The sequence below is a fragment of the Perissodus microlepis genome, chromosome 13 (genome assembly GCF_051167445.1).
Source record: "Perissodus microlepis isolate ML-2025 ecotype Zambia chromosome 13, ASM5116744v1, whole genome shotgun sequence".
NCBI classification, from domain to species: Eukaryota; Metazoa; Chordata; class Actinopteri; order Cichliformes; family Cichlidae; genus Perissodus; species Perissodus microlepis.
In genome coordinates, this window is record NC_140473.1 from 25,403,606 (window position 1) to 25,430,881 (window position 27,276).

The following is a 27,276-nucleotide window of genomic DNA, read 5'->3' on the forward strand; positions in this document are numbered from 1 at the left end:
CTCTGAGTAGTGGCATTTGATTAAAACATTTATTCAATATATTACACATATAGTTTCAGTTATGTTATTACACATATTGCAAATGTGCTTACAGAAGAGTTGGCCTTCTGTCTGGTAAGAGGTTATAAGCTTTAGTTGGCGAGGTGAGACAGAGTGCACACACACACACACACACGCGCACACACACACACACACACACACACACACACACACACACACACACACACACACACACACACACACAGTATATAGACTCATTTCCAGGTAGGAGTTCAGACATATTTTGCTTGTAACTGCATTTTGTGCCTGCATAAGTGACAGTTTTTTGTAGGATGTGTTTCTGATGTTCCAGAGATAAGCGAGAGTAAGAAGATCAACAGGAAGCACCTGGCGTGGAGCTGTGGTTACTGTAACTTATGCATGTTATGTATCTGCTTTGACGCATGAGGGGGCGTTATACCCTGACACATGCTGAGGATTGTGATGATGTATTTCCTCCACACATGTGTTTAATAAAATCATTGTTTTGACGCACTTGGACCAGCAGTCGTTTGTCTCTCACCTCAATCACGAATCGGGACAGTTCACATCACATGCAGCTGAAACTTTAGTCCAAGCACAGCATTGTTTTGTGTGGAAAATTGTCATGTGACATGTGTGAATGAAGCTGTGCAGGATGGCAGAAACATGAAGCGGAGATGAGAGAAGCTTTAAAATATGGGTGTCCTCAGCAAGCGTTTTGTTAGATATGATTTATTCATGAGTGATGGTCTGTGTGGGGGAAGAGCAGATCGGTCCCTGCTCCACTTTACATGGTTAAACCGGACAGATGATGATATTCTGGGAGGTTGGCTGGTCACTGAAACTAAACAGTTTCTTCTGCACACTCAGCCGCCCTCGTGTGAACCCTCTTTGAAATTTCCAGAGGGCTTGAACGAGAAGATTTATGACTCATTTCTCTTTGATGCCCTTTGCAATTTATTTAAAGTGAAGCATGGAGGAGAAACAGGCTAAGCAGAGTTCAGTTAGTTAGTTTTCCTTTAACTGCACTTGTCAGTGTACTGTGAGCCACAAATAAATCCCAGTTTGGACTCTTTGGGGATGTAAACAGTGAAATGTGCAACGTTAACATGAAATCAGTGGGCTCTTCTCACTTCTCCCAGTTTTAACGTCCATCTTCTCCTGTATTTCACCCCGAAATCAATCGCAGCGTAGCTTTTAAAGGATATAACAATTTCTAAAACGCGTGTGGTGACAAGAGCAGGCTTGCTGGAAGAGCGATGACATTATAGCAGTGTACAGAATGAAAGGAATCAAGGATGACAAACAGAAGTTCACTTATCATCTGCACCATTCAAAGAACCGCTAATTACTCAACAGTTCCTGGTTAAACGAATACCTTAATTTGATAATAAAGAACTGTTTTTGTTCCCAGTGTTCTCTAAGAACATTTATGTTTTTTTGTTATGGAGCAAACAGATCCTAAAAATCTTCCAAGGAGAGAAAAATCAATCTAAAATGCAGCAAAGCTTTTAAAGTGCCTTAAATCACCTGAGGTATGAGTCCCAGTTGTGTCGCAGCTGCTGCTGGTGGGTGAATTATTACCTCTGAATGAGGACCAAATCCTTTGCTAACTATCCTCAACTCATCTCAATCGACAGAGAATATTAAAGCAAGAAAAATGCTTTCATTTTCTGTCATCTGCGGCAGAAGCTCATATTAAAGACAGTTTTGAACAATGAGGTCAATGCAGGGTTCGTGAAAGTATCTGCGGGATATTAAACATGTGAAATATGTCACTGTATCATAGAAATGTGGAACAGAATGGCATGCAGGTTACAAAGATTATTACACAGATTATTCATTTTTAACTTTTACTTTCACTGAATGTTGAATTACTCCACGCTGCACGTGCAGTAAGCCGTGTGCCTTATGTTTGGCTCCTCTTCACTCACCTTGGGGTTGACTATGATCTCCATGTCCATTGCATTCTGCTCCTGCAGCCTCTTGATAGCAGGTAGAGAGATCCACAGGTTGTTGGTGTTGAAGATTTTGAACTTAGAAACTGATTTGAATTCGTCCACGTGCGCTTTGGGCACCTGGGCGATCTCCAACAGGCGCAGCTTCCCTTCATACTGGATCAGCGTGCCTCCCTGGAAATCACAAGCAGCATTTTTACAGAACACTCGCTGACCTGAGAGATTAAGCCGAATTCTGGGAAATTAAAAGTGGTTTGTTAGGTTTGCAAAAAATAATGGTTACACTGAAATGCCAGCCAATAACCACCTGCAGGAAATGCAAACCTCCAACGTGTAAACCAGTAACAGTGAAAGTTCACAAGGTTATAATAACTACAACTAATTCAGACCCATATATTGATCTTAATAATACTAAGATTACAGGGTACAAATTCCATTCACATTCATTGTATTGAGACATTAGTAGAAACATTAGAGACAGAAATGATGTCAAGGTTTATTGCAAACAGAGGAAAGTAAGAAACCACAAAAACTTCTTTATTTTGGTTACATTACCACAAAAATAGTTTGTGTCCTTGTTAATGCAACGGGGATAAATCAGAATCTCACATCCACAGTAACCTTCATCATACCTTCACGTCAGCGCGGGTCTTATCCGTCACCTCCATGACGAACTCGCAGCGTTTGCCGTTAGGCTGGCTGACCAGGTGGTGCAGGATGTGGAGGTCGACGGTGGCTCCCAGATTGTCGATGTTGGACACGAAGATGTACTCTTTGCCCTGCTCAATCAGCTGATCCAACAGGCCCGAGTTGTAGAAGCTGGCGTAAATGTCGCCGTGACCGGGAGGGTACCAACCCTCTGCGTTTTGCCCGGTCATTCTCAAGTTTGTGGACACGGGAAGGAGAGACTCTTTGTTGATGCGAGGGTACCTTGATGAAGAAAAAGAGTTCACGATAAGATCGGGGGTTATTTTTACGACCCGTTCCGGCTCAGTTTTTTCATCGTCCTTCATTTTTTTCCAGTCCCATCCAGTGGGCTGGATTGGAGTCTTTGACAGGCCAATTATGGCCCCCAGCCCTCATGTTCTAGACCAAACTGTGTACAAATATCAAATAATAAGGAGTACAAGATTCAGAAGGATGTACAAGACACAATACAATGACCCTGAGGTAAGACCGTCAATGTAGATATCGCTAACATCTAACATGTACATGTGAAATGACCTAAACTGTGGTGCATGCTATGGTGCCATGTATGTGCTACTGGCTTCATGTAATGTTGTTAAAATCTTAAAATCAAATTCCAGTTAACAGCTATCATTTTGACACACTGGAGCAGATCCAGCACATATTGCACACATGCAGGGAGGAAGAGGAGCCTGTAGGGATGGATCTAAAAATAGAAGTATTCTTGGAAGTGTTTCAAAGGTGCACAAGGAAATGTCCTTCAACAGGAGAAAAATCAGAAAAGGTTGACTATATAAAGCACATCCTTCTCTTCTGTTGATGTGGTTAAAGTCTATCTATGTATGGAAGGAAGAAAACAAGCTTGTTGACTCATTTATCTGTGGAGCTGCAGAGCTGTGAATCTCAGACTGTTAAGCAGACAAACAACACAAAGACAAAACAAAAAGTGTGAAATCATTTTTGCTCCACATTTGACGTAAATCCTCGGAAACTCTGCACCAAGCCAGCATGCCAACTGCTATCTAAATTTCTCCTTTTCATATCACTGCCCGGACTTCAAACTGCTCCCTCGACAAGCAAACTTTTTAGCTTTTTCCAAGAAGGCAGAGAAGGCAACACGCCAAAGAGTCCAAGCCATGATGGCAGTGTGCATTAAAGTGATCAAAGGGCTTGTTCGAAGGATCTGAGTCAGGTTTAGTTAACAAACCTCAAGGTGAGGAGCCCGGTGAGCATGAGCCGCCTGTGCACTTTGAGGAAGCTTATGAGAGCTGGTCAGGTGAGACGAGCTGCAGGGTTGGGGTACCACGGCCCTTTTAATGGAAGATTAATTCTATCTGACTGTTCTGGGAAGATGTTTATGATAAGACTTTCTGATGAAAGTTCACACACTTCAAAGGTTTCATGTCATCTTAAAACCAAATCTGGGAACATTTGATTACTTCCACAAAAAATGTTCCTCCTTTCTTGGACATGTGCTGCCTCAGAGGGAAGCGTCTTTCAGGGTACAAAGACATGGACAAGGAAAGAAGTCACTTCATGTATTCAACCATCTCATCTGGGAGTTTGTCTTTTCTGACTTCTCTCCTGAGGGATATGCTGAACGTTTATGGGTTTAACACCCGGAATTAATTTGTTATGTAGCTAAAGAGAAAAAAAATGTGAAACCTAACCTGCATTTTTACATCAGCTTGACGACTCCTCTGGTTTCTGGTGCTCAGGCACGACTAAACCAGACATTCAAGAGGTACTCGCGCTGTCCAGGAAAACTACATCTAACAAATCCAATGTTTACATGACAGCTGATTTTGTCTTCCTGAAGACACTGAAGAAGGAATGATCATGGAAGAAAAACCTAGAGCTTTGTTCAAAGGGACACCCAGTTATTATTTTAAGGCTTAATAGGAGCTTTAGTAAAAAGTAAAGAAAACCATGGACCAACACACACAATTAAAATCCCTACTGCTTTGGGGAAGTGGACAGATTTCTTTTTTAAGAATTCAGTTTCACTTCAAAGTAAGTGAATTAGATGCCCTATGTGGATAAAATAGCTACGCATGCCATGAATCTCGTGAAACATGGTTTCTGTGCTGATGTTAATGCCAGAGGAGATCTGGAACTCAGTTATTCATTCAGCTGTGACTTTCACATGTGTGCCATAACTTTACGTGGTCTGCCGCTGAGTTGCTGCTGTTCCTAAACGTGCCCACTTTGCAATAATGCCACTTACAGCACTAACAGTTGATTGTGAAATATCAACGAGGGAAGAAATTTCACAACTAACTTGTAGCAACAAAGGCATCCTGTTACAGCACCACGCTCTGATTCGATGAATTCTTTAGAACAACCGATATTTCTGAAGACAGCCTGCATGGCTAGGTGCTTGATCTTATACAGATGCAACTGCAAGAAAACAGAATTCAAACTGTTTATCACTCTTACCAATTTGAGTTTTATTAAACATGAGGAGACCTTATTTAACCTGAAAGTGAAACTCTTGAGGTAAAGAATTGCTTTTTCTGGCTGACACGGGCACCATTAACCTGGCAGGTTTTTCAGTCTCAGGCAAAACCTGAAAGGCAAAACGCTTTGGGTGGGGACAGAAACTCCGCACTAAAGGGCCCTACCCTGTTCTGTACCCTGGACCTTCTTGTTGCAGGGCAACAGTGCTAACCATTGATCTAAAATGTGATTTAAAATGTAAAAATGTAAATGTAAAAAAAAAAGAAAGCTAATTTGTTACTAGTATCCAAGCTAATGAGCAACTAGTGCATGGTGAATGTGGGTACGTTAGTATGCACAGCACATTTCTGAGAATGCATTTTACAAAGCTTTAACACAAGTGGCAGAACAGGCTAGCTGTACCTCTCAAGGTATGCATTTAGAGCAAACCTGATTTTCCAGCTCTCTGCAGGAACAGAACCTTCAGTACAGTTCTAGAACGTAATAGTCAAAACGAAACTTACTTTCTTTTTTAGCCATTTACACTTGGCAGTATATACGTCTGTTCTTCCAAATGCATTCATGGAAAGGTGGAGGCAAGATAATAAGCAGCAAGACCCCAGCACAGAACAGAGCTGGCATCAGCGCCAGTGAACATGACATAGATTCAGTTAAATACTGTATAAGAAGAGGAACTGGGATAGAGGTGAGCTGCAAACCAGTTCTTATAGGAAGCAGTTACTATATGCGGGCTAACGCAGCTTCAGTGAAACCTCGTACCCTAGATGAGGTTTTTCAGTTGCATGTGTAGAACAGTATCAGCTGGGCCATCAGCTGATTCCATGCTGGAGTCTATGTATTCTACTCTTCATTTGACGCCCAAAGCTTTATTTAAGTGACTATAAGAAGTTCTGGGTTTGTTGGGCATATAAAGAAAACAGTTTTTTCCCTTCATTAAGTGTAACACCAGATAACGCGACTCTGAAGCTGAATTGAAATCTCTTTTTATGAATTACTGTCACGGCCTCGGTCACAGACTTTCCTTTGTTCTCCTGTTGATTGACATTTAAACCATTCAACCACTTTTTCTCTGCTGACATTAAATCCTCCAGCTTCTGTCCCAAAGTGCTTTGTAGTATAACTCCTTGAGGCACACAAAACATACAAGCTTTAAATAATTCAAGCGAAATGGTAAAAAGCAAGTTCCACTCGCCTGACAAACTGGAGACACCAGGGCGTTAAATATTAAAAGCCTTTTCCATACATTGCATGACACCTCCTGTCTATTCTTGACAGTCTGAGCTCAGAAGCAGGAGCATCACTCAGGAGTTCATTTTAGGGGAAAATGAGTTCATTCAGGAGATTCAATACTGCTAACTTCTTAAAATAAATTGAGATTTCTGTGTATTTGTCTTACACAATTCAATATTCCTTTAATATTTGACAGAAAAATGGACTCTTATTCCCTTTGGCACTGGTTCATATACAGTATATCTAACTGTGTCAGGGAGTGTTTGCTGGGCTCACTGTTACTCAATAGGACATTGTTTTACGATCGTGCTCCCTCACCTGCTTTGGTTAAAGGTGTGTATCTTGACCCGGTGGTGTGTGTACTTCTGCAGGATTTTCTTTGTGTCTTCGTCTGTGTTGAAAGAGTTCATGAGGACCAGAGGTACGTCTGTGTTGTAAGTCTTGTTCAGGTGCTGTAGGGTGAAAAAACAAAGTATATAAATGCATTTATCCATATTTATCCAATAAAGAAAAAAAAGAGAAGTAGGCAGTAGACGGTCATCAAGTGTTTCTTAACAGTGTAAGGGCTCAACAGTGTTATAATCAGAGATGTCTGTCAAGGACCATTTCACATAGTAAATATGCCTTTTAATTCAGGAAAATTGGTGGAAATGAACAAATATTTTTTGGATATTTGGAAAAAATATTTGGAAAACCGGCTGACTGGAGAGCTAACAATTTGTGCTCTTGTGCATGTAATGTGACCTGATCTGACACGGATGACATTTTAAAAAGGAAACAACATAGACAAATAAATGAAAATCTCTATGCCACACTTCCGCATTCCATCCATTTATGTAAAGTATCCATCAAAACATGCAAACCGGGAGCCAAATTTGGTGAGTCTGCCTTGTAGTGAGTGACACTGTTAGACACTTCTGCCACTGCCTTTTAAAGGCATGGTGAGCGTGCACTTGATGGTACAACCCTCTCTTAGATGCTGTAGATCAGGGGTGCCCAATCCCAGTCCTCGAGCGCTACCGTCCTGCAGCTTTTAGATGCATCCTTGTTCCCACACACCCGAATCAAATGAATGGCTTGTTATCAGGCCTTTGCCAAACATGATGGCATGCTGAAGAGATCAAACCATTCGATTCAGCTGTGTTGGAGTAGGGATGCATCTAAAAGCTGCAGGATAGTAGCTCTCGAGGACTGGGATTGGGCAGCCCTGCTGTAGATGCTTCAGTAGCGACATGAGAGTTAACACAGTTTTACACAAAACTTTATGATTAATCTTTGCACATGTGAATGAGTGGGGCTAAGATGATGTGAGGAATCAAATTTACTGCCTGTGACAGTTACAACAAATAAGTGGGCTTTTCTAAGCTAAAGTATGAACGTCATATTTCCATTTATTAACCAGGATGGGTGTTGGCTGGTCATGAACTTTACACAGCTTGTAACCCACACAGATGTCTTGTTTCGGAGTTAAATAGATGGGTAAACTCCCTGTGTTTAACTTTCATACACCTTTAAATGTTACAATGATACATTAAATACACCTTTAAATGAAGTGCCCTTCCTACTTATCACACACAAAGTGATTTTCTTTTCAGTATTTTGTCAGTGGGTTCTGTTTCTAATTAATGTATCCATCTATATATTTATAAAAATCTTCAGGAAAATGAACTGAAATTGATTTAACAGCTGGGTACAAAAGTATTCTCATTAAACTCATTCCAATCTTTTAATTTAACGTTTTCTTTATATGCAGTGGTTTATGCAAAGGTTAAATTACATCATGGTTTTTATCAACACTGTCTGGAACCGGATTTCTGTGAGCAAATAATAAATCTCCACTTATGTGTATTAGACACAGGCTCCATTGAATCCTCAAAGCAAAAGAGATTGTGGTTGTCCTGCACCCCTCCCCAGAGGGACAATCAACACTAGAAATATGAACCATATGAGCCTAGCGTTGTGGTACTAGCAGTGAGATTCTGTTGTTACTGTAGCAAAGAAGCTTTTCTTGACTAAATGTAGCCACAACTTTCATGGGTTTTGTTGAGTACTTGCATGAGATGAGCACATGAGCTGGTATTTATAAAGCCCTTTTCCACTCTTAGTGAGCACTCAAACCAATTCTACTACAAGCCACGTTTACAGTCATGTAATGCTTTATTCTACACACAATAAGCACTTTTTGAATCAATCCCACTCTGATGGATGTATCAAGGGAAACTTGAGGTTCAGTGTCTTGCCAAAGGAAGCTTCGATGTTTTGACTGCAGGAGCCAGAAATCAATTAGTGGATGACCCGCTCTACCTCCAGAGCTGCTGTAGATATGCTGATCGTGTGTGTATCTGTTAACAAAGCCCTAATTGTTGTGAAACTGCATTATTATAACCTTTATTTTACCAGGATGTCTTCTACAAGAGAGACCTGACCCAGGCAGTAACTTTACAGGTTCACCCTCTTTCACACATCTTTAACTGAACTTGCTAACTTAACAAATCTGCTCTTGAGGGAGGCACTCAGGTGAAAGCTGTAAATCTTCAGCAGCCAGGTGGCGCCTGAGTCGGAGCTTTGTCCGACCTTGTTACGTCCGCTCTCAGTGAGAGGGTACATACTTCAGCTCTAAATTAAACATGCATGATTCAGCGGGGTGGCTGAGAGGTGCGTTCTCCTGCAGGAGAGCCTGGTTAAGGGGGTCTGTGTGTGCGGGGTATCCATTTTTCCCCCTTTCTCAATAGGTCGATTCAGTCAGCATGTAATCTGACCAGACTGAGCAGAAAATGGAGAGCAGTGCCTCTGACACAGAGAGCAGTGTGCTGGGAGAAGAGGAGTGTCCCTGGAGGCTGTTATGAAACACTGAAACACTCCGGTAACGTACAGCTCCCAATTAAACTCAGTTATACAACACTATGAAAGACTTTAATATTACTCACAGTAGATTCCCTTACAATGGTCACAACTAACGCAAACCCCGTTTAGAAAATAACTTTTCTTCCTACATCCCCCTGAAAGGCCGCTTGAACATGTGGTTTACTGTTTATTGAAATTAACACAAACGAACTGACCGATTAAGTGCTGCAGAAATAATGCAGGATCAGATCCAAATAATCACACCAACTCCTCTCCTCCAGCACACAGACATCTCTGTTTCCCGGCCAGTCGCCAGCACTGGCCGGCACCCTGAGATTTCACACTGAACCCCTTTCAGAAGCCCCTCAGCTCTGGTTCACAGAAGCACATGGCTGCATGAAGTCAGGCTTGTCTCTGGAGGATGATACGCATGCCGTGTAAGACTGGAAAAAGGCAGAGGTAAATCCAAACCCACCCCCGTGAATCATCGGATTTTTTTGCCGTGCTCTATAGTAAAGTAAGAAACATCAAGACAACACAAACCCTCAATACACAGAGCAAATGTTTGTATTACATCAGGCTACACATCACTTCCTACTCTGTCTACTCTGATGTCTGAGCCACATCATGAGTGCTGGTGTGGCTGCAGACCAGAAGGCAACACCCAGCTGTTCCCAAATCTGTGCAACACTAACAATTTCATATGAAAGAAGGAGCTCTCAGTAATTATCCACACTGATGGACTGAATCTGCAACTTTAGTAAGAAAGTTTAAAAAAGTTGTCAAAAGTGTTCCTTCTGTCTCAACTGAACCACCATTTAATACCAAATTACATTTCTATGAATAGGTTCTTGTGCCTGAAAGTCACAACTGAGGTTTGACTTCAGGCTTTCCAGGAATACACATTGTTGCAACACTATTGTTACCAGTGTCAGGGCTGCATTACTACAATGAGGGGCGGTCCTGGTAGATTTTCACTTCACAAAATAATAATTAAAATTTAACAAAATTTAACAAAAATCATCACTTTAAAATTTTACTAGCTGTTAGTGGGAATTATTATCATCTTCATCTTATTTAAATGTTGATCTTTCAGTAATCTCAGCATTTTACGTGCTTCTGCACAGCAAACAAACAAATCAAATATTGCACATCCACAAGGAAAATGTTAGTTAGTTCTTATTGTAAGACAACCTTAGTCTGCTATCACTTTACTTTTAAATGGTATTACATTGGCAATTAGCCTACATACAATCCGTTTGTGAGGTAGTGTGGCTTTGTTGCTTGTGGGATATAAAAACACGTCTCACAAAATTTCTTTCAATCAAGGCTTTTAGAGTGGAGCTTTTCAAGAGCTTTTGTACCTCTATCTGCTGCACAGTGAGGTCCAGGAAGGTGTTCTCGTTACGGACGCTGATCAGGCTCTTGGGGCCCTTACATCCCATGCTGGTACCCAGGCCTCCATTCAGCTTCACCACCACCAGTTTGTTCAAGCTGTTGGCCACATTGTCCGGCAGGCCTCGAGCGGCAATCTTATCATACGGCTGAATCTGGAGGAGAGAAAGGAGATGGCTGCGGGTCAGGAAAAAAAGCAAACAAACAAAAATAAAGCAAATAAATTCTTTTAATTCTGATTCTGAAAGTGCTTACAACTGCACAGCCTCTGCATCCCACTTCTCACAGATCACCTGTGACTGACCTACCTTTCTCGTTCTTTTACATTTTTCGGCTTTTGCAAGCAAACTGATAGTCTTAAGTTCTTTACAGAAGCAAAACAGAGACATTAACAGCTTTGAGCGTGGGCGGACTAATTACCAGCTGAGCAATGAAACGGGCTGACGTGATACAGAAATGTGAAAATGTCAGAAATTGTTAACTTGATCTGCAGCAAACTGCTTTTGGGAAATGTGCATACAATGCAAACAGACATTCTGCAACTGCTTCTCGAGCGAGTGGTGCAGAAAATTGTCATTAACAAGGCTTGATACACAACACAGCAAGTTTATACATACAGTACACAGCAGTTCTGTTGATTTATTGGAGTATGGTGTGTAAATGTAAATGGTAAATGGCCTGCATTTGTATAGCGCTTTACTCAGTCCCTAAGGACCCCAAAGCGCTTTACACTACATTCAGTCATTCACCCATTCACACACTGGCAATGGCAAGCTACGTTATAGCCACAGCTGCCCTGGGGCGCACTGACAGAGGCGAGGCTGCCGGACACTGGCGCCACCGGGCCCTCTGACCACCACCAGTAGGCAAACATGGGGTTAGTATCTTGCCCAAGGATATTTGGCATGCAGCCAGGAGGCAACCTGGGATCGAACCACCGACCTTCTGATTAGTGGCTGACCTGCTCTGCCACCTGAGCTACAGCCACCCCAAATGTACATTAGAGGATCAGCAATGCAGCTCTCACATCAGCGTATCTACCTAACTGCTGTCTCCCACAGATGATGATGATGATGATATAAATATATTGTGTCAGCTAGGAACATGTAAACCTGCAGTTCACCCCTTTTCCCACCATTATTTCTTCTCAACTTTAATCAAGAAGCTAAATAAGCTAAATTTTAACCATATGTCAAGGTATTTTGCAATGTTCCAATGTGACTGATCCCGTCTGTGTTTAAGTCATGTTCTGTGCAGTTTTATCATGCGATTAATGCGTCAGCACTGATAAGGCCGGATGTCATCCTGCCTCCTCTTCCTGTTAAAATAACAGAGTAGCTGATCAGTGATAGTGGACAAACAGCAGACCTCCTGCTGGAAACAGTCTCTCTGGTGTTTATCCCCTTTGCTCGCCACACACAGAGGATGAGGTTACAAAACACAACACACAAAAATGATGCAGCTGCTACCCGCTCTCCGTCCTTCACAGAGACGGGCATCGTAAAGGACAAATGGATGGCTAGAGGCGGTAAAATGTGTTTACTGACTTGCATTAAAGGAATGGAGATGATTATTGTGCATAACAGCGCAGACAGATGAAATCCCTGCAAGTATTGGGTATCAAAAAAGTCCAGGAGGGAAGGAAGAGAGGCTGTTGACGTGAGGTTATTTACAACGAGAGAAATGTTTTCAGCCGATTTCCCCATCCTATCCCTGTCCCCCCGGAGGGAAATGTCTACCACACGCTGATGTTCATTTCCCTTTCTGGAGAAAACAGATGGGGGTTACTTTTACTTTTACTTTTGACTCCTGCGTGTGTGTTGATTCCAGCTACAGCCAGTCAAGTTAAAACCCCATTTGTTGACCAGGGAACATCTCACTGACCACTGACTGAGAAATGTGCTGAATTTGCTCTTCACCATTTCCTCTAACTGAAAAGCTGCTGTCAGAGGCAGCGGTGAACACCTAAAAGAAATCTGCAGAGTATTATATCGACCGCAACGAGCCCACTGTTCGATTACAACTATGAGGGTGTCAGCAGGATTTGTCATGTTACACAGTTAAATTATGGTTTTCACGACATGTTAGCATGAGTCGAAGGAGAAAGACATTTTCTCACTAAACTGAGATTACTAAGCACAGTGGAAGCGCAACACTACTGTCACTAGGAGACAATACTAGGAGACAACAACTGGAAATATTTTTGTGGGGACAATCACTCGTCTTCCTTTTAGAAAAGGTTCAAAGAAAACAGTACAAACATCCCCGGACATGAAATTACCTTCAGCTGTTACTGAGTCAGAGTTGTGCATTTTTCCATCAAGTAGTTTAAACATTTGTATTTTTCCATTCGCCCATCATTCAAAGTTTCTCTTTTTTTATACAAATTAAAACTCACCACTGCCATTTATGCATAAAGATATTCAAGATGTTCCAAGCCACAAACATCTTCTACAGAAAACAAACCTCAGGATCACAACAATGCACGAAATAATCCGCAACCTCATCTCATCTTTTACAAACCGCACGCACACAAAACAATATGACCTTTTACAGAGTCTGACTTTTTTTATCCAGCATTTTTATTACCGTCAGCAAATAATCTTGAAGATGAGATTTAAACACAGCCCAAGGGGGGTAAGCGGTGCAAAGTTCACAAGTTTGTCCTTGTAGAAATGCTGAAAATGTTTCATACAGGTGAATGTCCATGCTGGGAAGAGACTCAAGGGGTAACAATTAAGGTGACAACCAGTCTATTTAGTTTATTCTTGAAAAAGAGAAAAAAGAAAAGAAAAGAAAAGAGAAAACAAAAGAAAAAAGAAAAGAGAACAAAAGAGAAAAAAGAAAAGAGAAAAAAGAAAAAAGAAAAGAGAAAAAAGAAAAAAGAAAAGAGAAAACAAAAGACAAAAGAAAAGAAAAGAAAAGAAAAAAGAAAAGAAAAGAGAAAAGAAACTTCCACAATTGTGTTGTTTTGTTTTTGGATGGCTTGTCTCTCTGTCATGTTTTTGCAAGTCCAGCATGTCTGAAGTGCTAATAATCACACCTCCAGGTTGGAGTGAACAGAAGTTTGCTAACCAGCACTGAAGAAGAAGATTTAATTCACTAAACTGCCACATTAATAAAGCTGAATAATAATGATATACACTTAGATACATTTATATGTAATAGATGACTTTCTTGCAATATATTGAGTATTGCAGTAATTCAAGTGCTTCCTTTGGCTGTAGTTTTTAAGAAACGTTAGCTAACCATGTGTCCTCTCATTTCAGTTTCTCTCTGTCTCGTATGCATATATCATCTCCACAGTCTCATTACAGTCTGTCACTGTCACGACTTTGATTTCATTTTATGTTCTCCGTTTCCAATTCTTGCCTCATCACTTTTCTCTCCCAAACCCTATCATCTCTCTGTCTCCGTCTTTCTTTATGGAATCCTTATCTTTCTGTGAAGCCACATCCTTTTGCTCCTTATTCCTATTTTCCTGCCCTACACTCCATCTTTAATCTTCTCTCTGTGTGTCTGCAGCTTCTGAGATCGTTAAGGACAACAACAAAAAAAGAAGGAAAAAGCAGCTAAGAACTAAAGTAACATCATCATTTACTTATCATGTATAAAAACATATCACACAGAGACAAACCAAACTGGCTTATCCTGAGCTACTTCTATAGAGGGAAAAAAGTATTTCTTAAGAAGTAGCCAAACGTGTTTACCCTGTTTAGCTTGCAGAGTGGCGTAACTGCTGACAGTGAGAAACAGAGTCTGTGGTAAGAAAGATCAGGTTGTGTTCTTTGAGCTACTGTACCGAAAAACAATTTCCAGAGTTCTGTTTATTTCATTTATTTTGTGACACCTGACGGACATGAAAGCACGCATGAAACCACTGGAATTTTAAAAATGTTATAGAAAATTCACTGTTTAAACACAGCTCATGAGTAGTAACCAATGTTTTAATAAATCCTTTGCACCAAAAAGTGGTGATAATCAGAGTGATCTGCAATAGTTTGCATTAAAAATGCCATGCCTCCACACATCTTCTCCTACTTATCCAATTCAGGGACATATTGGAGGCTGGAGCATAGGGCAGGCTGCTGGTCTGATGCTGGGCTAACACAAAGAGACAGACAGCCATTCAGGCACAGCTTTACATCTACAGCCAATTCATCAGACATCTTTATCTTTGGACTGCAGAAGCAAGCTGGAGAGAACGTGTAAACTCCACAAATAGTTTCATACTCAAGAAATCAGCATCAACACGGCACTAATCACTGCACCACCACGCTGCCCACCCACTAAAAATACATTAAAATAATATCAGATTCAAATGTGACTGAATCTGTTTGACTATACTTTTACTTTGGCATGCAACAGTTGTTCACGCAGGAAGTGAGCAACTTCTGAGATGCAGTTTGGGTAAATTATTTCATAACTTATGGCACAGATATGTGTGGGTGTACAACTATGCACTCTTTAAAATGAGTGCAGTGCTCCGTAACCTCAAAATGAGAGGAAACAACAGGAAGAGATTACTGTGGGTCGTTAATCCAACTATAAAGACAAAAAACAATATACCAATAATAACCAATAATACTAATCCTCTAAAACCCACCCTCAAATTAACAATCCAACAGAGGAATGATAGGACGGTTGACTTTTGAGAAGATTTCCTAACCTTCCTTCCTAGTTTAATAACAGTTTATGACTGATCTGTAAAACAGCAGTTAATAATTCACAAAACACTAAAAAAAAAAATAAAAAAATCATAAGTTACTACTTAGAGCGCACTCAAAAAGAGTGGTACAGAAAGTAGAAGGAAGCTATAAATACTAAGTTTTCCAGGGTTTTTTTTGTCAAACGCTAATTAGTTTTATTCACACTGAAAATGTATCATTATTTAAAATGAACTTAGCTTGTGTCCACAAGTACAGATTTCAAAGAAATTACAAGGAGAAAGCAGGTGACAGGCGTGAACCTATGACGCACAAGAAAGTCTATAAAGGAAACACTTGGGAAGCTTCAGTAACCAATTCTTTTGTTATACCTCGGTGACTCGCTCTGAAATTCATCAAACTAATTTGGTGGAACAGGACAAGTGACTTTGCACGATTATGTGTGTCAGTCAAACACAAGAAATGAGAAAAAACTGTAGAAATGAACGGCAACACATTGACAAACTTTACCACAAACTTCACAAACAAAGCCCACATGAGAAACTGACACATGGCTTTCATAGCTGTGACGGACTGCAATGTTAGGAATGCACACATGTACGCTTCATGAGTCTCTTTAGGTATTTAAGCTGTGAGGCAGCTAATTTAAGCAAGCTGGTGTAGATATGGAATAAATGAAAACAATCTGCACAAAATATTTTAGCTGTCCAAATCTGGCGAGTACGAGGAGTACAAAGATGTGGTAGGAGAGCAGGGTGTGACGCAGAGCGCGGTTGTTGTGGTTTTCTGGTAAAGGGTGTAATCATTAGCTATGGTTACGTTCAAGACATGTGGCTCTCCATTTTTACAGTTTAAACTAGATGGCTGCAGCAACACTTAAAAACAGAGACCTTCAATTTCTATACAAACTAGTGTTTATTATTAGTTTTGTAAATGGCTTAAGGTAAAAAAATAAATAAAACAAATCAAGTCACATAATAGGACAAGCACATACTTACATGCAATTCTTCAGATGCTCATTGCTGCATCATAACCACTATTACTGAGAATATTTATTGCTCTTTGCACCCTTGCCTGCACACAACTATGTTTTTATGCCTTAGTGACATCTTAACAGCTAAAGGTACTTTTCACTGTTCCCTTTATTTCCCCAAGGGATTGTCACAGTGGATCTGCATATTTGAGTTGGCAAATTTCATACTGGATGCCCTTCCCACCTATATATCCTGGCTTGGTGACAGTGTTGTCCCAAAAAGTGACGCCCAATGTTTGCATTTACTTTTAACTTCCAGTATCCTTGTTTAATTTGGTAAATACACAGTAGACGACAGGACTTACAAAAAGGTTATAGAATAAAGAAACGAGCTGTGGTGCAAATATGCTTATAGCTAAATTATAAAGCAATCAAACTTTTTTTGCCTAAACACATTTATAGAGCTGCTATGCTGTGTTTTGCAATTTTTCCTGCCCTCTTGGCCAGAACTCGGAAATGACCTATAATCTTTTCTGACAGATTATAGGTCAACAAGTCATTTACCAAAGTTCAAATACCAGTAATCCTTTTTTGGCACAACACCAGCACCAGAACACTAGATTGGGACACCCTGCTAAGCCAAATGTGTCAAATTGAGGTGAACACGTTGCTGCTGACATTGATGCTTTTGTAAATGAGCATCTAATCCAATTAATTAATCATTTAAATTTTCTTTTTTCTTCCTGTGTTTCACAAGGTCTGATGTTTTGCCTTAACATGTTTGTGCAATCTCATCTTACAGCTCAACAATTCATTACTGCAGTGTTTTCATTTCTGTTATTAGTCAGACTTTCCACTCCATCAAAAGAGAGAGAGAGAGATTAACTTCCAAATAGTTTCAAAGAGAACGCAGACTGAAAGCCAACTCTCAGACTCATCTGATTCTGCAGATCCATTTGCTCACTGGCTGCACTCAGGTGCTGCTCCTAACTGCTCAACAACAGCTCAACGAAAATGGAGTGTTTAAATTTCAAAGATCCCCCTTTTGAGATTAAACTGAACTTCAATCTTGCACTATTAAGTTAACGCAAAAACATGCAGCACTGGGGAAACTGGAGGGGAGCACTGAAGGCATCCATCGAAGCTCTACAAAGTGGGCTTTTTTTTTCGGCGAAAGAGAAACAAACTCTAGACACCCTGACAGTTTCACACTTTGACTATGTAAAGTGACTGATGCACACTAGCGCCATGATGACGTCCTCTGGCTGGTGTGGTTGGTTTGTTTGGTTTCCTGCTAAGACGACAGTATAGAGTTAGAGGTGTAAATGCTAACAAAAATTAACAGGTATTTTAAAGTCCCCTGTTAAAACGATATGTGCTCAATAAAGGGCACTAGGTATAGTTAGATAGAAATTACCCATGTCATTGATCACAGAGTGGTAGAAAAGAGAAGCATCTGTAGTTTTATCCACAGTTGCTTAAGAAGACAGTAGAAAGAGGCTGACTACTGCAATCCACGAGGGGGCCTTCAGGATACAAACAAACAGCTCAGAAATGTGGGTGTTATCCTTGTAAAGTCTACAATGGTCCATTACCATTTCTTTAGAATCATTCTAATAAGATAACCCTGTGTCTAAAAATGTTAACAGTCACCAAGATTACATTATAATGGATCTTACTGTAGTGGCTTTACTGTAATGGAATAAAGTAAAGCCAGGAGTACTGCACTGGTGTTCGTTTGCAGAAAGAAGGATTACAAACAGACAAGCAAACTATGGAGGTGCACTTATAGATTGTATAAAACATAGACGTAGACACCACACTGGCACACACTGGGATGATATAGCTCTGCTTTCTCACAACCACTACAATCAAGCAGATGCAGGATTAGATCATGATGCTAACAAACACCCGATCACAAGTAGGCCCCAACATCCTATATGATGGACAATATAAAAATTACAAGAATCAATGTAACCAGTGCCGAGTCAGTCATACTTGGACCTGGAATAGTGAAGTCATCTTGGAAGTATCATTACCAAGCACAGTGGTCCAGATTTAGATGTCAAAGCATGGAATCAAGAGAAGAACAGTCTTTCTACGGCTCAAGAACTGCTGGAGGTCCCGAGTGCCGTTACAAAGAAGAAAAATCTGACTTTTCAGTTTCAACAGTAAGGCTTTGCCTTCATTTGTGGATGACACATAGAAGAGAACAAAGACTGTCCTTAAAGTGTAGAAAGACGAGACCCCAATAAGAAAATGTGTGGTGCTTGGAGCTAGCTAGAGGCAAAGGCACAGCACAAAGGACTCTAAAGGTCTTGTGTTGCTGGCCCATTAAGGGTTAATGAAAGGAAAAATGATTCAGGTTTCCACCATGTTAGTTTTTTCAACACAAAGTCACTACGCTTTTTAAGACAAGAGAGGGAACAACAAACCAACCAACCACACAAAAAACCAACATTACTGGTTGATCCACACATTTCACAGTGTTCCCCGGTGCTAGCTGACAACACCTAAGCACTTTCTATGCAGCAGCCTGCAAGCGTACAGAGAAGTTTAACAAGAAAAGGAAACCTATTCTGTGTAATCGTGTAATCTGAAACCACCCATTTTGAATTTTGGTCACTCAATCATCCAAAAAAATGCACTCTGTTTACAGACTTGGATTATTCGATACATTAAATTTGTGTTTTGTGTGTGGTGTTCATTTCATTGTTGAGTAAATATGTTTGTAAAATGATGTGATATTCCATATATCATTCCTTATACTTCTATATGTTGTCAGTATAAACAATGGCAGTAAGAAACAGTTTTAAATAGCTCTGAATAACATTATTATCATTTTGACCTTGAGTCCAATCTATCTGACCTTGAATGTGTGTGCGTGTGGTCAAATGTGACATGACATTTCCAATCCTTATATAGAACTTTCTATATGTTGACGATACACGCCGCATCTGTAAGAATCACAGGTTTTAAGTCACAAGGTTTACTGTCAATTTCATGCAAATTAATCATTATGTGGACCTTGAACACATTAGTGGATGTAAGTCAAATTTGAATGGATTGTTAAGATGCTTCCACTCTACGCCCCTACAAGGTTCTATCAAAATTCACTCAAAACCTTTCGAGCCATCCTGTTTACAGACAGAGTGACACACATGCAAAAGTTACCAAAAACATGACCTCCTTGGTGGAGGTGAAAATAATAGCTGATGAGAACCACACATCTGTTTTCTCTCTCTTTGTTGACTCTAACAAAGGTTTTCATTGGTGCAGGAACTCCTTGGGTCATTGTAAATCCTGAGCTGAATTTCTAGTTTGTCCAGAGTGTAAAAGTAATTTTCTAAGCGGAGCATTTTTAGGCAAACAAACTAATACTGTGTCTATTCTTGCCATTGTTATAAAGAGCTCCAAAGCAAGCTCATCCAACAGCTCTGAAGCTGCTGAGTAATGTTAGTCACACATCAGACTTGCACAGTGCAGACAGATTCTTGAAGCACTAAAACGAACTTTATTACCGACTGCGTTAGGCGTTGTTAGGAAAACGTCGCTGTGCAGAAATATAAATGCAGGTTCCTCATCAGGTTTAACGACACCAACGCGCTGGTATTAAAACTTGCAAAACACCAACTGTTTAACTGTTTTTTTCCCCACAATCACAGTGAATGACAAATATCTGGGATTGAAATGAGCGATGCTTTCACAAGTTGAAAAGATGAACTTATCACTGCAATCTTTTGGTACCACTTAATCTCACAACTAGTGAATGCATTACCAAAATCATATTTCATCATTTCACTTGTACTTTCAGTGGTAAGGGTAAAATCAAATCGAATCCGACAACCCACCGATTCGAAGTTATTTTATTCTGTATTCAATATCAGCTACTTTTTTAATATATGACATATATCTACCATTGCTGTGGGGTCGAATGCCCCCTTCTGCAAGGAAAATAGATGCTTTAATATTTTAAACAAAGACAAATCACATGTTATATAAGTGGTGCAAATCCAGAGTCAACACAGACAAACATACAATTAACCGCTAAAAACAAAAAAAGAAGGCTTACAGAGTCTTCTGGAGGTCGCTGTATCTTGATCCACTCCACTGATGGTCCCTTCACCTGCAGAAATCTATGGAAGAGATTCTTGAAGCCCTCAAAGTCTTTCTTGGATACCTGAAAAACAAAGATGTTATCTTAAACTAAGGCTGAGGTTTGTAAAGTCAATATGAAGTGGTTTCTAGAAAGACATGAAAATGTTGAAAATCACTTCTGAAATTGCCTCAGTTATTTCAGAGTATTATCGCTTTGAGGGCAGAAGAGAAGCTGCACGCCTTGGAAAAATGGTTCGACTAAAACCACTATACTAAATTTTACAGGCATTTTACGGTTTCTTTAAATGGGGCTGGTGTCGTGAATTTAAAAACTTCCATTCATCAAATTCATACTGGAAAGCTTTAAATATAAAAGATGAGTTTGAGAATTCGCGATACAATATTGTAGACATCTGTATTGCAATTTCGGTCTCAGTTACATGGATTGTTACACACATTAAGCAGTGTGCTTCAAAGGCCTCATACCTCTCATATAAAAAGGATCATTATTGTTCTATGCAAATTTATGGGTGTGAACTTCATTTAAAAACTGTTTATTTCTTTCCTGTGGGTGATTTAGCATATTCTTTTAGCACAACAGTATAGTGCAAAACTGCAGCAAAGGACCTTTTTTATATTTCCACATTTGAAGCCTTAATCTGTATTTTTTTAACCATATAGTTATAATATTTTTAACACAGACAAACAAAATAGCCAAGGTCCAAGGTCCCGAAAAATACACAACTTTAACAGATGTGCACACAAACAGATGAAACAGCATCTGGACATCAAAGACAAGAATGATGTATTCATACATTCTAAACTTCACCAGCCAGTGGGAATAATAATAAAGTATATCTTATTTTAAAAAGTGAAATTTACAGTATAATTACTTCACGTCAGCCACACATAGCTGGTTGGATTTATTGAAATTAAATTGAAATTTTTGTTTGCTTTTACACAAAATATTTGGATTTGTACAGTCCAGACTTTGTCACATGCCATGTAGCTTTGTGCTTTTTCATCTTTTAATTTAAAAAAAAGGAAAAGGAAAAGTCCCATTTATGGGTGATGAAAAAAAGTCAAAACACCCAATGTGGAGCAAATAACACTTAAGCAAATAACAGTTTAGGTGGCCGTCACTGTCTCGACTTTCACACTGGTATCCAGTTACACTGGAGACCTTCAAAGTTCAATGAGTAACCCATTGTGTGTATGCGTGCACATGGCGTTTTACACGTATAAGTTACAGCAAGTACAAAAGCGATTCCTGTTAATATATTTGAAAGTGTGTGGGAATTACTGCTCACACCTGCATGTGACAGACTTCTCACCTCTTTACTCTGAGTGTTTTATTCCCTGATTGCTTGCAGTTAAACAAGGTTTGGTTAATGCCTGAAAGAGTTTACTGCTAAACACTGTGCGTTTATTTCCAGTTTTGTCCCAAGCTTTATGCTAGTTTAAAGCCAAAGAAATCTCACAGAGGAAAGACGAGTCTGTAGAGTGTTAATGTTGCCATTTTAATTTGGATTTTAGTCTTACGTTGGTGCTGTGGGCTGAAAAGAGCTCACTCAAGTTCATTTAGGGCTACTGAGAAAATTTGCCTAGTCTCTTAGGGCCTGCACCCCTCTGCTGACGTATTATGTCTGAATAAAACCAGACAAAAATGGGCGAATGTTGCTTAAGAAGTTTGGCTGCTACAATGTTATGAGATATGTAGGTGGAACCCTTTTTTGGCAGTGTGCTCCAGTATGTGTCACTTTTTGTGTTTTCCCAGCATTGTGACCCCACCACCCTCTGAATCACAACCAGATGGTCAGAGAGGGAGGGAGAAAGACAGCGAAGCAGACAGTTAGTGTACCTCTCGCTCAGCCCCTGTGGTGGTGTCCAGCAGCTTCTCCAGCTCATCGTGCATGGAGCTCTCCAGTTGCTGCCGCATCATTTCCTGGAACTGAGCCATCCCTCCGTTAGCCACACCTTTACTCAGACCTAAACACGAAAGACGGTGAGATACGGAGTGAGCCGGGAGACAGTTTTAACTTGTTTGATTCGTATCATATGCTCAATCCTCAGAGTGAAACATTTCTCGATTTTTTTGCTGATTTTATTCATTGTTTATTTTTGTGTGTGATAAAATTATGTCTGATTACGCAACATAGAAACATAAATTCCTGTAAGGTTTTTCCTGGCTCAAAAACTTTAACCCACTTTTAAAAAAAAAAGCTGACTATATTATTTCAGTTCTTACCTCTTTTGTAGCCAGTTAAAAACCCCACCTTAATGTGCAGAAAACATAAGTCGATCTAAAGCGTAACTGGCCAATCAAATCAAGAGGTTGAATGCCCTTCGCCCCTGATTCTGTTTATAGTGTTTAATGGACAGAATTTCTACATGTAGCCAGACGGCTTCCTTTTTGGTGGTAGCTACAGTATGAAGATGTAAGCATGCAAGCACTGCATAGCACCCACAGACCACCAATGGGTGCTTGAGAAGTCCATATTAAGGATATCGCCTCTCTCTGACATCATACAGATCCAACAGTAAAAGAAAAAAATAGTCTGAAGCGTTAAAGCACTTATAGCTTTTAACTCACTTGCACATAAACTCAGGTTTGTAAAGTTACATCTGAGCAAATCACAAGACTTCTGGAATGATGTCCTTTCAGAGGATGATGCCAAAGTGGAAATGTCTGGACATAATGCGCAGCCCCACTTTTGCTAAAATGCACAACTTGCCTCCATATAAACACCTCATACCAACTGCGAAGCACATGGGGTGATGAATTGGGCTTGTTTCGCACCAGGGATCTCTATAGCACATGGACACCTTGTGTTCCTTGAATTGTCAATGAATAGAACCAGACTGAAATGCTGTGGCAGAAACGTCACGGAGCTTTACATAAACATATGCCCACAAACCTAAAAAAAACTAAAATACAACCACAATGAGTGAAAATGTGAGAATCTGATAAAGTCATAAAAAATTTACTTCAACTTATTGTGGCTAAAGATGTAAACTACTGAATAATGAGGGGTACTTTTTCCCTCCCACAGGATCTCCGAGTCCTGTGAAAACTTTTTCACATGACACATGTGACAGAAAATAAATAAAAACCAAACAAAGAGAATTTGTTGCTTTGTTATTATTATTATTATTTTTTTTTTTTTACTTGCAGTCATTTTAGACCAAACGATTTTATCCTCAGTTTAATCAACAGCAGCCCTGATCTCAATGGAAACACCTGAGTGACTGATGTACAAAGAAGTAAACACAGGCTCTTGTACCATTATTGTAGCATGAGCACAGTCTTTGAGTCAACAGCCATCTGCGCCGTATGATAAAAGCAATGACATTTAAGAGGAGGGCTGTCATGCTTCTAGTTAGACTTGACGTAAAAGGGTTGAGGTATACTTAAAGAGTCACTGTAGCACCCGTCGTTATTCCAAGCAGCGACACCCTCGTGATTATGTTAGCTTGTGTCTAGCAATCTGTTCCATAGATAAGTAAACAATACTAAAAAACGAAACCTTGGACTGTGAGAGGTATTTGAGAGTCTCGAGCAGTTTTAATGTAACTTCCTTGCATCACAGGAAAAAAATGACAGCTAGGTAATTACATCTAAAGTTACAGCAGATCACTGTAATTCAGAAAAGGAAAACATAGCTTTAAGATAGTTATGAAAACAGTTTTTTAACAGTAACATGCCCAACACAGGTTCTATGTTGTTGGTATCTTAAATCAACTTAATCTATGGCTAATTTATCTCTAAAATGGCAGTTTATGTTGTTTATGTTAAGAAATGATTATCAAATATCAGTCCATCTGTTAACATCGAGCACAAGGTAAACAATAGCTCTGCATGTGCCAATAAAACCATTAAACACTGACCAGTTAAAAAGCTTTGATTAAATAAAAAAAGACAAGGCAATTATACCTGCTAGCACAGCAATTTTCACCCTAATTGTTGTTATGGTCCATTAGTAAAAGCAGTTAAACATGTTCACTGCTTGTTAAGCAAAATGTGACACACAGACCTGAGAGTTTATAAGGAAGGTTTGAAAAAAGGTAAATATGACAACAGAAACTCACTTTTCCAAAAACCAAAAGCAAGAATAAAGATCTGAAGTTATTAAAAAAAACCTACATGAACTGTAGCTCAAATATAATGAATGGTAATGACAAAAATAATAATATTCACCGAGAACGCCTTGATAGTACCATTTATTGTTATTACTTAAAAAATGAAAAGCATACGAGTATATAAAGACGTTAGAAATCATTAACCTGCTGTGAGATATAGCTTATCAAATCCTGATATCCTGCCTTTCAGACTTTTTATTGCCAATTTCCAGAGTAGCACTGCAACTAACCTTAAGTGACCTTACAACACAACAATCAACTGCTCCTGGCACAGAGACCAATATGACTACAGGAAACTGAACTTTGAAGCCAAATGACAAATACCACGACATACTGTAATAGCAGACAGTAGCAAAGGGAAACAGTTTAACACCATTTAAAGATTTACGAAATCAGGTGTCAGTGTTACTGTGGACAAAATTACTCTCACTTTTCATGGGAAGTATTGCAGCATTAACCAACCAGTTAATTATAGCATTTTAGAAGCTGAAACCTATGTAAAATATCCCAATGAGGTGTTTGAGTCACCACATGTCAGCAGAACAATGATACCAATGATGAAAAAAAATCCCAACTGTGTTTATAACTGCTATAAAGCAGTTCAAGGTTGTGTGTTCATGTTAAGTAGGAGGAATTGAATGAAACCAGTGACTAAACTAGTAAACCGTGAGCAGACTGTCTTCCAAGAAGACCTTGCTTACAGACAGATTACTGATAATCTACTAAAGATTATGTAAAGAAAACTCGTAAGGCCTCATTTTTCACATGAAGGCATCAGTTAACAATTACTCACAGTTATTAATGCATTCATTTATTGACTTACACATACATTTATCATACTATTGCATATTTTATCACAGTGGGGCTACTCTACTATAGTAGAGAAGATTATTTAATATGATTACTAAAAGGTTTAGGAATAATAGTAGATTTATGAAATTTAAAAAAAACTTTTCTTATTAGTCAAATGAATGATGGTAAACTCAACTAAACCTGTAACAGTCTGGCAAAGAGTGGATTTTTATTTATTTTTTTTAATAATCAGTGATTAAAATTAAAATGTGATAAATCACACTTTCTCATATGCGGGGGAAAGTTAAAGTTGATGTAAATAATGTTCTGAAATGAACAGGAAAAAACACATAGATCGTTAAAAAAATAAACATAATCCTTTAAGCCTCCCTCTCCTAGAGTCACAATTTTAGTAAAATAGAGATCACTTACTTTCGACATAAAGTGCCATGGTTAAGCTGCCAAGTAGTGTTTAAAATAATAGTGGACACGCTTTAAGTTTTGTATCCCAGAAAAAACAAGATGTCATTGAGCAAACATCCGGTGAATGGATTTAAAAATATATATAATAATAATATTAAAAGTTTCCTTGAGGTATCCTTAAATCATCCGACTGGTCATTCTTTCATTGGTGCCCAAGCCTTTTAAATCGATCCAGCGTTGAAGCTTTAGAGGATAAGACGCTGTGCCTGCGAGTAAAACAAGGACACATTCATCCGACCACACTTATCTCTCTGGACACCAGCCAAGTGGTCCTCCCTTCAACGTGAAGTTGGATCCGATGTACCCAGCTCTTTTACTGCTCGTACCGCCTGTATTTCTCCCCCTGCCCCAACCCTGCAACCACGTCACAAATCCTTACTGTGTCTCACAACCTCTGGACACTTCTTTCCTCCAGCGCCTCACCCCCTCCCCCTCGAGTGCTTTCATTTTTATCACCTTATGGCTGCCACAGGGATTTTTAAAGTCAACTAACACACACGCCGTCAATAATTAACCGGCGAGATGTGCACACATACACAAAGACACACCCGGGCACACAGGTACAGTCACGCTGTCTGTATGACCTGCTGCCTGCGGAAATGAATTAGTGACTGAGTGATGTACAGACAGAGATGAACGCCATGCCCTCCACAAACAAGCCACACGCAAGGAGACAACTATAATCAACAACGGTGCCCTGAACGTAACACTGGAGGAGGAAGAGGAACGACCTTTTTCAGCTGAAAAATGTCAAAAAGAAAACCCGGACATAGCGCCTCAACACCAGCCGCGTGTGGAGTCCTACCGATGCTAATGTAGAGAGGGAAACACGTCATATACACACACATTTGAAGCCATTTTCTTACTGTAGAATACTGGCGGAAGAAAAGTCGATGGGGTCGGCCTGGTCCTGCAGGTCTGGAGGACCACAGAGATCCAGCAGAGGAGACAGCGGGGTACACAAAAATATGTATGTGTTTTATTTACACCTTAATTCAAGCCGCTTCTGCTGCCCTTCGACATCGCTGACTGGGTGTTTAAAAAAGCACAGGACGTACAAAAAAGGTGCAGAAGTTAAAAAGGTGATCGGATAGTTTTTGAAGATATTTTACACTCCAGTGCCATTCTAGGCAACGACGAATCGGAACGCCGAGGGAGGATGGGAGCCAATGACAAATGCTGTTTTTGTGTGCGTGATTTTAACAGCCAATAGGATTCTGCTACGTGCGATGTTGGTTTCTGGCGATGTCTGATTGCAGATAGCTCAAAATTAGGGCTGTTCGATATAACGATATAAAAACGTCTATCGTTTAATTTTGCGCTATCGTTTATTTTGTGTTGTCGCAAAATAAACTGTTTACGGCAATATTTTTTCATCGTTTTGATGGTCACTGTAGTGGCTATATTAATTTCTTAAAGTTCTCTCTTTCTCTTATATTTAATATAACCACACTACGGACGGACAAGCGCCTGTATTTATGCGTTGCCGTTAGCAACAACGACGGTAAAACCATCGCGTCACGTGTCG

General features: G+C 39.8%; 1 protein-coding gene across 4 annotated transcripts in view; it reads right to left on the bottom strand.

Moving 5' to 3' along the window:
* Positions 1-27,010, bottom strand: part of ugp2b (UDP-glucose pyrophosphorylase 2b) — a 33,355-nt gene extending 6,345 nt beyond the window's left edge. Inside the window, exons 1-7 of one of the 4 annotated variants that reach the window (XM_084948421.1) lie at positions 26,595-27,010; positions 22,195-22,322; positions 20,308-20,415; positions 10,565-10,750; positions 6,675-6,808; positions 2,612-2,909; positions 1,956-2,153 (exon numbers count right to left, since the gene is read on the bottom strand). In XM_084948421.1, the coding sequence (XP_084804547.1) occupies positions 1,956-2,153; positions 2,612-2,909; positions 6,675-6,808; positions 10,565-10,750; positions 20,308-20,415; positions 22,195-22,293 (1,023 nt within the window). In that variant the 5' untranslated portion in view covers positions 22,294-22,322; positions 26,595-27,010. Of the gene's footprint in view, positions 1-1,955; positions 2,154-2,611; positions 2,910-6,674; positions 6,809-10,564; positions 10,751-20,307; positions 20,416-22,194; positions 22,323-25,697; positions 26,115-26,479; positions 26,533-26,594 lie in introns of those variants that run through there. The other 3 variants (XM_084948420.1, XM_084948422.1, XM_084948419.1) reach the window with 3 other exon arrangements.
* Between the last annotated feature and the right edge of the window lie 266 nt (positions 27,011-27,276).